At 51.9% G+C, this 14,083-nt stretch overlaps 3 protein-coding genes across 3 annotated transcripts; all 3 read right to left on the bottom strand.

Annotated features, from left to right (window-relative positions):
* Nucleotides 1–1,474: 1,474 nt before the first annotated feature.
* On the bottom strand, nt 1,475–3,118 carry LOC131557844 (inositol 1,4,5-trisphosphate receptor-interacting protein-like 1). The gene has a single exon (XM_058805311.1). The coding sequence runs from the start codon at nt 3,050–3,052 to the stop codon at nt 1,475–1,477; it is 1,578 nt and encodes a 525-aa protein (XP_058661294.1). The 5' UTR covers nt 3,053–3,118.
* Nucleotides 3,119–6,747: 3,629 nt separating this feature from the next.
* Nucleotides 6,748–8,379, bottom strand: LOC131557840 (inositol 1,4,5-trisphosphate receptor-interacting protein-like 1). The gene has a single exon (XM_058805309.1). It carries the CDS (start codon nt 8,323–8,325, stop codon nt 6,748–6,750), a length of 1,578 nt encoding a protein of 525 aa, XP_058661292.1. The 5' UTR covers nt 8,326–8,379.
* Nucleotides 8,380–12,029: 3,650 nt separating this feature from the next.
* On the bottom strand, nt 12,030–13,673 carry LOC131557838 (inositol 1,4,5-trisphosphate receptor-interacting protein-like 1). Its single transcript, XM_058805306.1, has one exon. The coding sequence runs from the start codon at nt 13,605–13,607 to the stop codon at nt 12,030–12,032; it is 1,578 nt and encodes a 525-aa protein (XP_058661289.1). The 5' UTR covers nt 13,608–13,673.
* Nucleotides 13,674–14,083: the final 410 nt, after the last annotated feature.

Raw genomic sequence — 14,083 nt, 5'->3', positions numbered from 1 at the left:
CCTACACACACTGCCCACAGCAGCTGTGGCTGCCCCATCCCTGGCAGCGTTCCAAGCCAGGCTGGACGGGGTCTGAAACAAGCGGGCCCAGGAGAAGGTGTCCCTGCCCTTGGCAGCAGGGTTGCAACAAGACCATTTTTAAGCATCCTTCCAAGGGAGGCACTTCTGGCCTTCTGTGGTCGCAGGGGCCGCGGTCAACTGGACTTAATTTCTGATTAGAACCAATTCACCACTGCAAGTATGGCCAATTTCAAGGAGACTCTTCACAAGCTCAGATTCACAACTTGTCGCTTTTACCTACACTACAGGTCTGGTTGAGGTCAATAAAGTCTTGCATGATCCAGGTTCTGGAATCTTGTCCTTTATTGAATCAAGAGCAACGAAATTTCCAGGTTGCTACTCATAAAAGCACTAACTATAGAACATAGTTGTGTGTCCCCAGCAGACAGAGACACGATATATGTCTTTACTACTACATTAAAAAAAACTCTTATATATTAAACTCCTTATATATACAATATAACATTTATAATTGCTACGTATGATATAAATGTATCAATTTTTTGGAAATTTTAAAATAACATGTTTTCATCCATATAAGATATAAGTGCCCTATGAGCATTAATACGTATCACAACTTAGAGTGACGCTAAATATTGGCTATATTGCATTCTTTAAACAAAATTACATATTTGACCCTTTAGAATAATTTCTTCTCATGATATAATAGTTACATAATTCATGTAGTTGACAATATTTATATTATTCCATTGGCTTTTATGATATTTTACTATTATACATGATAATTGATAAGCTTTCTAGCATATAATATGTACACAGGGGATATATATACACAAATTAACAACCTAGATCTTTACATATACAAAGTATCAGGTCAGCTCCAACACAGTTGGTACAATGCTGACCTGAAGGATTCCCATGAGGGAAGAAGGAGAAACAACCTCCATTCAGCAATCCCAAACATTGCCCAGGGATTGTGGAGTCTCCCTCCCCAGAGAGAGAGAGTCAACAACCTTGATCCGAACGCAATCCTTTGTAGTGTAGAGCGGGAAGACCTGCCGGGAGCACCCCTGAAGCAAATGATGCCACCAGTGGTCCTTTCAAACATTCCCTCATCTGAGATTCTGAGATTCGTGTCTCGGCACAAGATGAAGCCCTCAGAGGGAAAATGGACTCAAAGAAAGAGGTGGGGGAATAATAGCATTTCCTTGTGCATGTTCCTTGATCTTTGGAGCCAACCTGGTCATCACTGGATGCAGTGCTGGGGAGGCTCTTGAGACCACACTGCTGCTGCTGCTGCTGCTGCTGCTGATGGCATAGTGCTGCTACGCAGCGTTTTCCCTTCCCTCTCTGAAACCTACCTTCTCCCTTCTTTTCCCATCTCTCCTGAGAACTGGTTCTCTGCCACCCGGTGTGAGCCTCACAAGCACAGCTCTGTGCAGGAGAACCTCTTTCACTGTTCATTTCTAAGGATCCGTTTGAACCAATGCTGCAGATCCATGTACTGGTTCATTGCCTGAGAGTGGGCAACGGGATCCATCACCAGGTCATGGAAGAGATTGCGTGACCTGGACATTAGGACCTCTGGGGGCAAGCGGATGCCCTCAGGAAGCCTCTGGTTGCCCACAATGAAGTGATTGAGGCGTCTCCTTTCCACACACGTGCGCAGGCTCTCGCTGATATCCATCAGCCGGCTCACAAAATGTCTCCTGCGCCACTGTGACGCGGGCAAGATGCTCAGGAGGTGCATGACAATGGTCTTGATGGTATAGGTGGAAAAGCCTAAGCCCAGCTGAAGACGAGTGAAGAACTGCAGGCATTTCAGGTGCAAGCTGTCAGGGGGAGCCTGCCTGGCGATGTACCTGAAGAACTTCATCTCGGCCACAGCGTAGCTCTCTGGCCAGATTGTGCTGGAGGTGTGGGCTTGCCTAGGCTGGCTGCTCACAAAGACGTCTGAGTTGCCTTGCCGCAGCCCAAAGAGGATCTCGATCCGGTAGCTTTCTCTGCCGTTGGTCACCTTGAACTGGCAGGAGCGTCTGGGGGGCAGCAGCACTAAATGCCAACTGTGTGACTCAAGCAAAGCCGGCCAGATTGCTCTCACCAGCTGGTAGAACCAGCGGGCAGTTTTCTCCACGTCCAGGTAGGAGCCCGTGCACAGGGTATGAAGGAGGCTGGGATCCTGATGCCTCCTCAGCTCCTCCTCAGGGTGGTGCAGGAAGCACAGCATGTGCTCACCCTGCTGCTCACTCGTGCAGGTGCACTCCTGCTGCACGCGGATGTGGAAGTTCCTCAAGCGCCTCTGCCATGCAGTGCCCAGCTCTAGGTGGAAGCTGTGCCCTCGAGGAGGTGTCATGGGTATGAGCACCTGGTACACAACATCCTGCTCACGGGGACTCCAACCTTCGAAGGCACTGCCCACCCCAATGGCTCCTTGCAGCACCGGATAGAAACTGTTGGACAAGACCCGTCGAAAATAAATTGCAAAATGCTCCATCAGGGTTCTTGTCCACATGCATCCTCCCTGCAGGTCCTGCACAGGCCACTGTACGCGCTCCATTATGATTCTTCCAAAGTTGTCGGCACGATCACGGAATTCTTGCACTTGATTTCCAACGTCATTGACGTTTGCTGCATTGGCAGCTTCATTGCCAGCTTCATTGGCAGCAGCATTGTCGACATCCTCTGCACGGCCATCATCACTGTCGTCTTCCTCCACCTCCATTTCATTGTCTCCTTCATCTTCATTTCCAAAGTCTTCTTCATGTGCATGCACATTTTCAACCTCCTCTTCATTTACACCATCATGTGCTTCTCCTTGCTCCTCTGTCCTCAGGCTCCCTTTCCTCCACATATACCACAGTGCCAAGAGAAGGAGCAGGAGCCCAGCAAGAGCCCAGAGCTGCCAGTGCTGCCGGGCAGAGGAGAGCAGGTCTCCCCAGGCCAAGACACCCTGCTTCAGCAGGACCAGCTGCTCCACCTCCCGCTGCAGATGAATCTTCTCCTCTTCCTGGAGCTTGGCACGCACCTCCATTCGCAGACGTGTCACCTCGTCCAAGCCATTACCCACGGGCTGTGGGTACTGGACTAAACTTGGCAAGAGCAAGAGCCACAATACCCAGGTATCCATGGTCTGCAGGAGGATGGAGAGAAGGCCTTGAGAGGGAGGGGCTGAGAGGGAGGCAGCTGGCAGCAGGGATTGTGGGGGGCAGCAGGGACAGGAATTCCAGGGATCTGGGAGCAGGAAGCACAGGACCCCAGAGAGCTGGCAAGCAGCCAGGCCCGTTCCGCTGCCCAAGCAGCAGCAGCAGCAGCAGCAGCAGCAGCAGCACGGTGTCCTGCCCAAGGCTGGGCCATGAGGGGCTGTTCCTGGATGCAGGGGGAAAAGCCAGCCCCGGGTACTGCGTTTCTGCCCCGGCCCTTATCCCCAGCCCAGCCTCCCCACCATGTGTGCACTCACCGCTTGCCCAAGCAATACAGGGCCAGCGTTACCTGCTGGGGCCTTGTATAGCTGCCCCCATTTGTGACATGGCCCCGTGATGTCATGGACGTCACAGTACACCACAGCCAGCCCAGCCCCACCCTTTGTCCCCACCCCAGCTCAGACTGTCGTAGGGGCCCTGGGGTACCGGTTAAGGCAGCCTTTGAGTGAATCTTCTTCAAAGAACCTCTCTTGGCCCTTCTCTTGTCTTTTTTCTCAGCTGCCCTCCACTGGCAATCTCATAGATATCCATGTTGGAAGGCACTCTTGAGGATCACGGAGTCAAAGCCTTGACTCCATGCTGAGCTTCAGTTAAATCTCTGAGTCTATAAAAGCTGCACTTTGGTTTCAGCCCTGCTGCTTTTCTGAAGAATGAGCATGACAGCATCCTCCTGGCTTCCCCACACCACTTGTGGACCAGGCCTCTGGAGAGCACTCCTTTTTTCTACTCCAGAAAGAGTTTCCCAGCACAATTGTTCTGCATTAGAAAGATGTCTTTTAGGTGACCAGTTCCAGATAGATTGGTCTGTCTTTCTGTGCATAAACAGGCACAGCTACACAGACTGCAGTGATGAACTGCCATCTAAGAGTCGCAGGCTGCTATTGTAGCTCTTCCCCCTGATTCCTACCCAAAAATGCTCAACCCCATCAGCACCATCATTAAGCTCTAGACAGGTGGAACCCCGCCTTACATAAAGGGTGACCCCAGCGCCCCCCCCTTCCCTGCCTGTGTCTTCTGCAGGGTTACAAAGATATAAACCAGAGGGCTATTGTGGTGGTCAGCAGCTTGCCTGAAGGCCTCACGGTTTCATTTCATCCTAATTTTAGAACTGAAGCAGAAGTAATTCTATAAGTACTTTAATGATGAAACTTAACCAGTGTGGACCGTTAGGGAGCAGGCCCGGACCGTTGGGGACACCAGCAGCTATTGGCTGTTTGACCGGGTGGCAACTGCTTCAACCAATGTGGACTGACCAGGCAGACATTCAGATCTGCAAAGGAAGAGAGCACTCAATAAAAGTTGCTTGCTGTGCATGAAGCTTGGTGCGTGTGTATGGTGCCATTCCTGCCTCCACAATCAAAGTGGCAGAGGGGTTCCATACAGTAGGAAACTGGAGAAGTCTTGTTCCTTCCGAGTACCTCAGGCAGTGGGGGAAGGAAGAGGGTGATGCACCTGGGAATTAGGATAAAAAAGGAGGCTGCGGCCTTGTCCTGGGTCTCAAGAAATCGAGACACCCCAAGGGGAAATGTCCCTTGGCCTCTCCCTTTATTCCAATACTATTACAGGACTCCTCTGTGTCCTCCCTGGAGATAACCTCTGGCGTTGTGAAGTTTGTTCCCCACAGGGACACACCCTACTCTTTCAGTGCTCATTCTCCAGCTCTTCTCTGCTTTCTAACACATCTAGAAGCCCGTGTCCTTGCTGCTGCACGGATCTCCCACGGCTCTCTGCCAGCAGCACTCCAGAGCTCCCAGCTCCAGCTGGCAGGGCCTCAGCGCCTGCCCTGTGCCCTCCCGCCCTGACGGCCACACCAGGCCCTGCTTGCCGTCCTCATGGTGGCACTCCTGGCCCCAGCGTTCTCCAAGGCCTTCTCCGGGGGCACCTTCTTGCGGCCTTTCACTCTCTGCACCAGGCCCAGCAGAGACCTGAGAGCGGCAGTGGACAAGGGCCTGCAGGGACAGCACCAGGCCCAGTGGCTTCCCTCTGACAGCGGGCCGGCTTGGGCTGGAGATGCACAAGAAATTCTTGCCTCTCAGGCTGCTCAGGCCCTTGCCTACACACACTGCCCACAGCAGCTGTGGCTGCCCCATCCCTGGCAGCGTTCCAAGCCAGGCTGGACGGGGTCTGAAACAAGCGGGCCCAGGAGAAGGTGTCCCTGCCCTTGGCAGCAGGGTTGCAACAAGACCATTTTTAAGCATCCTTCCAAGGGAGGCCCTTCTGGCCTTCTGTGGTTGCAGGGGCCGCGGTCAACTGGACTTAATTTCTGATTAGAACCAATTCACCACTGCAAGTATGGCCAATTTCAAGGAGACTCTTCACAAGCTCAGATTCACAACTTGTCGCTTTTACCTACACTACAGGTCTGGTTGAGGTCAATAAAGTCTTGCATGATCCAGGTTCTGGAATCTTGTCCTTTATTGAATCAAGAGCAACGAAATTTCCAGGTTGCTACTCATAAAAGCACTAACTATAGAACATAGTTGTGTGTCCCCAGCAGACAGAGACACGATATATGTCTTTACTACTACATTAAAAAAAACTCTTATATATTAAACTCCTTATATATACAATATAACATTTATAATTGCTACGTATGATATAAATGTATCAATTTTTTGGAAATTTTAAAATAACATGTTTTCATCCATATAAGATATAAGTGCCCTATGAGCATTAATACGTATCACAACTTAGAGTGACGCTAAATATTGGCTATATTGCATTCTTTAAACAAAATTACATATTTGACCCTTTAGAATAATTTCTTCTCATGATATAATAGTTACATAATTCATGTAGTTGACAATATTTATATTATTCCATTGGCTTTTATGATATTTTACTATTATATATGATAATTGATAAGCTTTCTAGCATATAATATGTACACAGGGGATATATATACACAAATTAACAACCTAGATCTTTACATATACAAAGTATCAGGTCAGCTCCAACACAGTTGGTACAATGCTGACCTGAAGGATTCCCATGAGGGAAGAAGGAGAAACAACCTCCATTCAGCAATCCCAAACATTGCCCAGGGATTGTGGAGTCTCCCTCCCCAGAGAGAGAGAGTCAACAACCTTGATCCGAACGCAATCCTTTGTAGTGTAGAGCGGGAAGACCTGCCGGGAGCACCCCTGAAGCAAATGATGCCACCAGTGGTCCTTTCAAACATTCCCTCATCTGAGATTCTGAGATTCGTGTCTCGGCACAAGATGAAGCCCTCAGAGGGAAAATGGACTCAAAGAAAGAGGTGGGGGAATAATAGCATTTCCTTGTGCATGTTCCTTGATCTTTGGAGCCAACCTGGTCATCACTGGATGCAGTGCTGGGGAGGCTCTTGAGACCACACTGCTGCTGCTGCTGCTGCTGCTGCTGATGGCATAGTGCTGCTACGCAGCGTTTTCCCTTCCCTCTCCGAAACCTACCTTCTCCCTTCTTTTCCCATCTCTCCTGAGAACTGGTTCTCTGCCACCCGGTGTGAGCCTCACAAGCACAGCTCTGTGCAGGAGAACCTCTTTCACTGTTCATTTCTAAGGATCCGTTTGAACCAATGCTGCAGATCCATGTACTGGTTCATTGCCTGAGAGTGGGCAACGGGATCCATCACCAGGTCATGGAAGAGATTGCGTGACCTGGCCATTAGGACCTCTGGGGGCAAGCGGATGCCCTCAGGAAGCCTCTGGTTGCCCACAATGAAGTGATTGAGGCGTCTCCTTTCCACACACGTGCGCAGGCTCTCGCTGATATCCATCAGCCGGCTCACAAAATGTCTCCTGCGCCACTGTGACGCGGGCAAGATGCTCAGGAGGTGCATGACAATGGTCTTGATGGTATAGGTGGAAAAGCCTAAGCCCAGCTGAAGACGAGTGAAGAACTGCAGGCATTTCAGGTGCAAGCTGTCAGGGGGAGCCTGCCTGGCGATGTACCTGAAGAACTTCATCTCGGCCACAGCGTAGCTCTCTGGCCAGATTGTGCTGGAGGTGTGGGCTTGCCTAGGCTGGCTGCTCACAAAGACGTCTGAGTTGCCTTGCCGCACCCCAAAGAGGATCTCGATCCGGTAGCTTTCTCTGCCGTTGGTCACCTTGAACTGGCAGGAGCATCTGGGGGGCAGCAGCACTAAATGCCAACTGTGTGACTCAAGCAAAGCCGGCCAGATTGCTCTCACCAGCTGGTAGAACCAGCGGGCAGTTTTCTCCACGTCCAGGTAGGAGCCCGTGCACAGGGTATGAAGGAGGCTGGGATCCTGATGCCTCCTCAGCTCCTCCTCAGGGTGGTGCAGGAAGCACAGCATGTGCTCACCCTGCTGCTCACTCGTGCAGGTGCACTCCTGCTGCACGCGGATGTGGAAGTTCCTCAAGCGCCTCTGCCATGCAGTGCCCAGCTCTAGGTGGAAGCTGTGCCCTCGAGGAGGTGTCATGGGTATGAGCACCTGGTACACAACATCCTGCTCACGGGGACTCCAACCTTCGAAGGCACTGCCCACCCCAATGGCTCCTTGCAGCACCGGATAGAAACTGTTGGACAAGACCCGTCGAAAATAAATTGCAAAATGCTCCATCAGGGTTCTTGTCCACATGCATCCTCCCTGCAGGTCCTGCACAGGCCACTGTACGCGCTCCATTATGATTCTTCCAAAGTTGTCGGCACGATCACGGAATTCTTGCACTTGATTTCCAACGTCATTGACGTTTGCTGCATTGGCAGCTTCATTGCCAGCTTCATTGGCAGCAGCATTGTCGACATCCTCTGCACGGCCATCATCACTGTCGTCTTCCTCCACCTCCATTTCATTGTCTCCTTCATCTTCATTTCCAAAGTCTTCTTCATGTGCATGCACATTTTCAACCTCCTCTTCATTTACACCATCATGTGCTTCTCCTTGCTCCTCTGTCCTCAGGCTCCCTTTCCTCCACATATACCACAGTGCCAAGAGAAGGAGCAGGAGCCCAGCAAGAGCCCAGAGCTGCCAGTGCTGCCGGGCAGAGGAGAGCAGGTCTCCCCAGGCCAAGACACCCTGCTTCAGCAGGACCAGCTGCTCCACCTCCCGCTGCAGATGAATCTTCTCCTCTTCCTGGAGCTTGGCACGCACCTCCATTCGCAGACGTGTCACCTCGTCCAAGCCATTACCCACGGGCTGTGGGTACTGGACTAAACTTGGAAAGAGCAAGAGCCACAATACCCAGGTATCCATGGTCTGCAGGAGGATGGAGAGAAGGCCTTGAGAGGGAGGGGCTGAGAGGGAGGCAGCTGGCAGCAGGGATTGTGGGGGGCAGCAGGGACAGGAATTCCAGGGATCTGGGAGCAGGAAGCACAGGACCCCAGAGAGCTGGCAAGCAGCCAGGCCCGTTCCGCTGCCCAAGCAGCAGCAGCAGCAGCAGCAGCAGCAGCAGCAGCAGCAGCACGGTGTCCTGCCCAAGGCTGGGCCATGAGGGGCTGTTCCTGGATGCAGGGGGAAAAGCCAGCCCCGGGTACTGCGTTTCTGCCCCGGCCCTTATCCCCAGCCCAGCCTCCCCACCATGTGTGCACTCACCGCTTGCCCAAGCAATACAGGGCCAGCGTTACCTGCTGGGGCCTTGTATAGCTGCCCCCATTTGTGACATGGCCCCGTGATGTCATGGACGTCACAGTACACCACAGCCAGCCCAGCCCCACCCTTTGTCCCCACCCCAGCTCAGACTGTCGCAGGGGCCCTGGGGTACCGGTTAAGGCAGCCTTTGAGTGAATCTTCTTCAAAGAACCTCTCTTGGCCCTTCTCTTGTCTTTTTTCTCAGCTGCCCTCCACTGGCAATCTCATAGATATCCATGTTGGAAGGCACTCTTGAGGATCACGGAGTCAAAGCCTTGACTCCATGCTGAGCTTCAGTTAAATCTCTGAGTCTATAAAAGCTGCACTTTGGTTTCAGCCCTGCTGCTTTTCTGAAGAATGAGCATGACAGCATCCTCCTGGCTTCCCCACACCACTTGTGGACCAGGCCTCTGGAGAGCACTCCTTTTTTCTACTCCAGAAAGAGTTTCCCAGCACAATTGTTCTGCATTAGAAAGATGTCTTTTAGGTGACCAGTTCCAGATAGATTGGTCTGTCTTTCTGTGCATAAACAGGCACAGCTACACAGACTGCAGGGATGAACCGCCATCTAAGAGTCGCAGGCTGCTATTGTAGCTCTTCCCCCTGATTCCTACCCAAAAATGCTCAACCCCATCAGCACCATCATTAAGCTCTAGACAGGTGGAACCCCGCCTTACATAAAGGGTGACCCCAGCGCCCCCCCCTTCCCTGCCTGTGTCTTCTGCAGGGTTACAAAGATATAAACCAGAGGGCTATTGTGGTGGTCAGCAGCTTGCCTGAAGGCCTCACGCTTTCATTTCATCCTAATTTTAGAACTGAAGCAGAAGTAATTCTATAAGTACTTTAATGATGAAACTTAACCAGTGTGGACCGTTAGGGAGCAGGCCCGGACCGTTGGGGACACCAGCAGCTATTGGCTGTTTGACCGAGTGGCAACTGCTTCAACCAATGTGGACTGACCAGGCAGACATTCAGATCTGCAAAGGAAGAGAGCACTCAATAAAAGTTGCTTGCTGTGCATGAAGCTTGGTGCGTGTGTATGGTGCCATTCCTGCCTCCACAATCAAAGTGGCAGAGGGGTTCCATACAGTAGGAAACTGGAAAAGTCTTGTTCCTTCCGAGTACCTCAGGCAGTGGGGGAAGGAAGAGGGTGATGCACCTGGGAATTAGGATAAAAAAGGAGGCTGCGGCCTTGTCCTGGGTCTCAAGAAATCGAGACACCCCAAGGGGAAATGTCCCTTGGCCTCTCCCTTTATTCCAATACTATTACAGGACTCCTCTGTGTCCTCCCTGGAGATAACCTCTGGCGTTGTGAAGTTTGTTCCCCACAGGGACACACCCTACTCTTTCAGTGCTCATTCTCCAGCTCTTCTCTGCTTTCTAACACATCTAGAAGCCCGTGTCCTTGCTGCTGCACGGATCTCCCACGGCTCTCTGCCAGCAGCACTCCAGAGCTCCCAGCTCCAGCTGGCAGGGCCTCAGCGCCTGCCCTGTGCCCTCCCGCCCTGACGGCCACACCAGGCCCTGCTTGCCGTCCTCATGGTGGCACTCCTGGCCCCAGCGTTCTCCAAGGCCTTCTCCGGGGGCACCTTCTTGCGGCCTTTCACTCTCTGCACCAGGCCCAGCAGAGACCTGAGAGCGGCAGTGGACAAGGGCCTGCAGGGACAGCACCAGGCCCAGTGGCTTCCCTCTGACAGTGGGCCGGCTTGGGCTGGAGATGCACAAGAAATTCTTGCCTCTCAGGCTGCTCAGGCCCTTGCCTACACACACTGCCCACAGCAGCTGTGGCTGCCCCATCCCTGGCAGCGTTCCAAGCCAGGCTGGACGGGGTCTGAAACAAGCGGGCCCAGGAGAAGGTGTCCCTGCCCTTGGCAGCAGGGTTGCAACAAGACCATTTTTAAGCATCCTTCCAAGGGAGGCACTTCTGGCCTTCTGTGGTCGCAGGGGCCGCGGTCAACTGGACTTAATTTCTGATTAGAACCAATTCACCACTGCAAGTATGGCCAATTTCAAGGAGACTCTTCACAAGCTCAGATTCACAACTTGTCGCTTTTACCTACACTACAGGTCTGGTTGAGGTCAATAAAGTCTTGCATGATCCAGGTTCTGGAATCTTGTCCTTTATTGAATCAAGAGCAACGAAATTTCCAGGTTGCTACTCATAAAAGCACTAACTATAGAACATAGTTGTGTGTCCCCAGCAGACAGAGACACGATATATGTCTTTACTACTACATTAAAAAAAACTCTTATATATTAAACTCCTTATATATACAATATAACATTTATAATTGCTACGTATGATATAAATGTATCAATTTTTTGGAAATTTTAAAATAACATGTTTTCATCCGTATAAGATATAAGTGCCCTATGAGCATTAATACGTATCACAACTTAGAGTGACGCTAAATATTGGCTATATTGCATTCTTTAAACAAAATTACATATTTGACCCTTTAGAATAATTTCTTCTCATGATATAATAGTTACATAATTCATGTAGTTGACAATATTTATATTATTCCATTGGCTTTTATGATATTTTACTATTATATATGATAATTGATAAGCTTTCTAGCATATAATATGTACACAGGGGATATATATACACAAATTAACAACCTAGATCTTTACATATACAAAGTATCAGGTCAGCTCCAACACAGTTGGTACAATGCTGACCTGAAGGATTCCCATGAGGGAAGAAGGAGAAACAACCTCCATTCAGCAATCCCAAACATTGCCCAGGGATTGTGGAGTCTCCCTCCCCAGAGAGAGAGAGTCAACAACCTTGATCCGAACGCAATCCTTTGTAGTGTAGAGCGGGAAGACCTGCCGGGAGCACCCCTGAAGCAAATGATGCCACCAGTGGTCCTTTCAAACATTCCCTCATCTGAGATTCTGAGATTCGTGTCTCGGCACAAGATGAAGCCCTCAGAGGGAAAATGGACTCAAAGAAAGAGGTGGGGGAATAATAGCATTTCCTTGTGCATGTTCCTTGATCTTTGGAGCCAACCTGGTCATCACTGGATGCAGTGCTGGGGAGGCTCTTGAGACCACACTGCTGCTGCTGCTGCTGCTGCTGCTGATGGCATAGTGCTGCTACGCAGCGTTTTCCCTTCCCTCTCCGAAACCTACCTTCTCCCTTCTTTTCCCATCTCTCCTGAGAACTGGTTCTCTGCCACCCGGTGTGAGCCTCACAAGCACAGCTCTGTGCAGGAGAACCTCTTTCACTGTTCATTTCTAAGGATCCGTTTGAACCAATGCTGCAGATCCATGTACTGGTTCATTGCCTGAGAGTGGGCAACGGGATCCATCACCAGGTCATGGAAGAGATTGCGTGACCTGGCCATTAGGACCTCTGGGGGCAAGCGGATGCCCTCAGGAAGCCTCTGGTTGCCCACAATGAAGTGATTGAGGCGTCTCCTTTCCACACACGTGCGCAGGCTCTCGCTGATATCCATCAGCCGGCTCACAAAATGTCTCCTGCGCCACTGTGACGCGGGCAAGATGCTCAGGAGGTGCATGACAATGGTCTTGATGGTATAGGTGGAAAAGCCTAAGCCCAGCTGAAGACGAGTGAAGAACTGCAGGCATTTCAGGTGCAAGCTGTCAGGGGGAGCCTGCCTGGCGATGTACCTGAAGAACTTCATCTCGGCCACAGCGTAGCTCTCTGGCCAGATTGTGCTGGAGGTGTGGGCTTGCCTAGGCTGGCTGCTCACAAAGACGTCTGAGTTGCCTTGCCGCAGCCCAAAGAGGATCTCGATCCGGTAGCTTTCTCTGCCGTTGGTCACCTTGAACTGGCAGGAGCGTCTGGGGGGCAGCAGCACTAAATGCCAACTGTGTGACTCAAGCAAAGCCGGCCAGATTGCTCTCACCAGCTGGTAGAACCAGCGGGCAGTTTTCTCCACGTCCAGGTAGGAGCCCGTGCACAGGGTATGAAGGAGGCTGGGATCCTGATGCCTCCTCAGCTCCTCCTCAGGGTGGTGCAGGAAGCACAGCATGTGCTCACCCTGCTGCTCACTCGTGCAGGTGCACTCCTGCTGCACGCGGATGTGGAAGTTCCTCAAGCGCCTCTGCCATGCAGTGCCCAGCTCTAGGTGGAAGCTGTGCCCTCGAGGAGGTGTCATGGGTATGAGCACCTGGTACACAACATCCTGCTCACGGGGACTCCAACCTTCGAAGGCACTGCCCACCCCAATGGCTCCTTGCAGCACCGGATAGAAACTGTTGGACAAGACCCGTCGAAAATAAATTGCAAAATGCTCCATCAGGGTTCTTGTCCACATGCATCCTCCCTGCAGGTCCTGCACAGGCCACTGTACGCGCTCCATTATGATTCTTCCAAAGTTGTCGGCACGATCACGGAATTCTTGCACTTGATTTCCAACGTCATTGACGTTTGCTGCATTGGCAGCTTCATTGCCAGCTTCATTGGCAGCAGCATTGTCGACATCCTCTGCACGGCCATCATCACTGTCGTCTTCCTCCACCTCCATTTCATTGTCTCCTTCATCTTCATTTCCAAAGTCTTCTTCATGTGCATGCACATTTTCAACCTCCTCTTCATTTACACCATCATGTGCTTCTCCTTGCTCCTCTGTCCTCAGGCTCCCTTTCCTCCACATATACCACAGTGCCAAGAGAAGGAGCAGGAGCCCAGCAAGAGCCCAGAGCTGCCAGTGCTGCCGGGCAGAGGAGAGCAGGTCTCCCCAGGCCAAGACACCCTGCTTCAGCAGGACCAGCTGCTCCACCTCCCGCTGCAGATGAATCTTCTCCTCTTCCTGGAGCTTGGCACGCACCTCCATTCGCAGACGTGTCACCTCGTCCAAGCCATCACCCACGGGCTGTGGGTACTGGACTAAACTTGGCAAGAGCAAGAGCCACAATACCCAGGTATCCATGGTCTGCAGGAGGATGGAGAGAAGGCCTTGAGAGGGAGGGGCTGAGAGGGAGGCAGCTGGCAGCAGGGATTGTGGGGGGCAGCAGGGACAGGAATTCCAGGGATCTGGGAGCAGGAAGCACAGGACCCCAGAGAGCTGGCAAGCAGCCAGGCCCGTTCCGCTGCCCAAGCAGCAGCAGCAGCAGCAGCAGCAGCAGCAGCAGCAGCAGCACGGTGTCCTGCCCAAGGCTGGGCCATGAGGGGCTGTTCCTGGATGCAGGGGGAAAAGCCAGCCCCGGGTACTGCGTTTCTGCCCCGGCCCTTATCCCTAGCCCAGCCTCCCCACCATGTGTGCACTCACCGCTTGCCCAAGCAATACAGGGCCAGCGTTACCTGCTGGGG

The sequence above is a fragment of the Ammospiza caudacuta genome, chromosome 5, assembly GCF_027887145.1.
Source record: "Ammospiza caudacuta isolate bAmmCau1 chromosome 5, bAmmCau1.pri, whole genome shotgun sequence".
Taxonomy (NCBI): domain Eukaryota; kingdom Metazoa; phylum Chordata; class Aves; order Passeriformes; family Passerellidae; genus Ammospiza; species Ammospiza caudacuta.
This window is presented reverse-complemented; position numbering and strand designations above follow the sequence as displayed.

Excerpts from the sequence above, each read along its gene's own strand:
- LOC131557844 (XM_058805311.1), bottom strand. The coding sequence starts at position 3,052 with ATGGAGGTGCGTGCCAAGCTCCAGGAAGAGGAGAAGATTCATCTGCAG.
- LOC131557840 (XM_058805309.1), bottom strand. The coding sequence starts at position 8,325 with ATGGAGGTGCGTGCCAAGCTCCAGGAAGAGGAGAAGATTCATCTGCAG.
- LOC131557838 (XM_058805306.1), bottom strand. The coding sequence starts at position 13,607 with ATGGAGGTGCGTGCCAAGCTCCAGGAAGAGGAGAAGATTCATCTGCAG.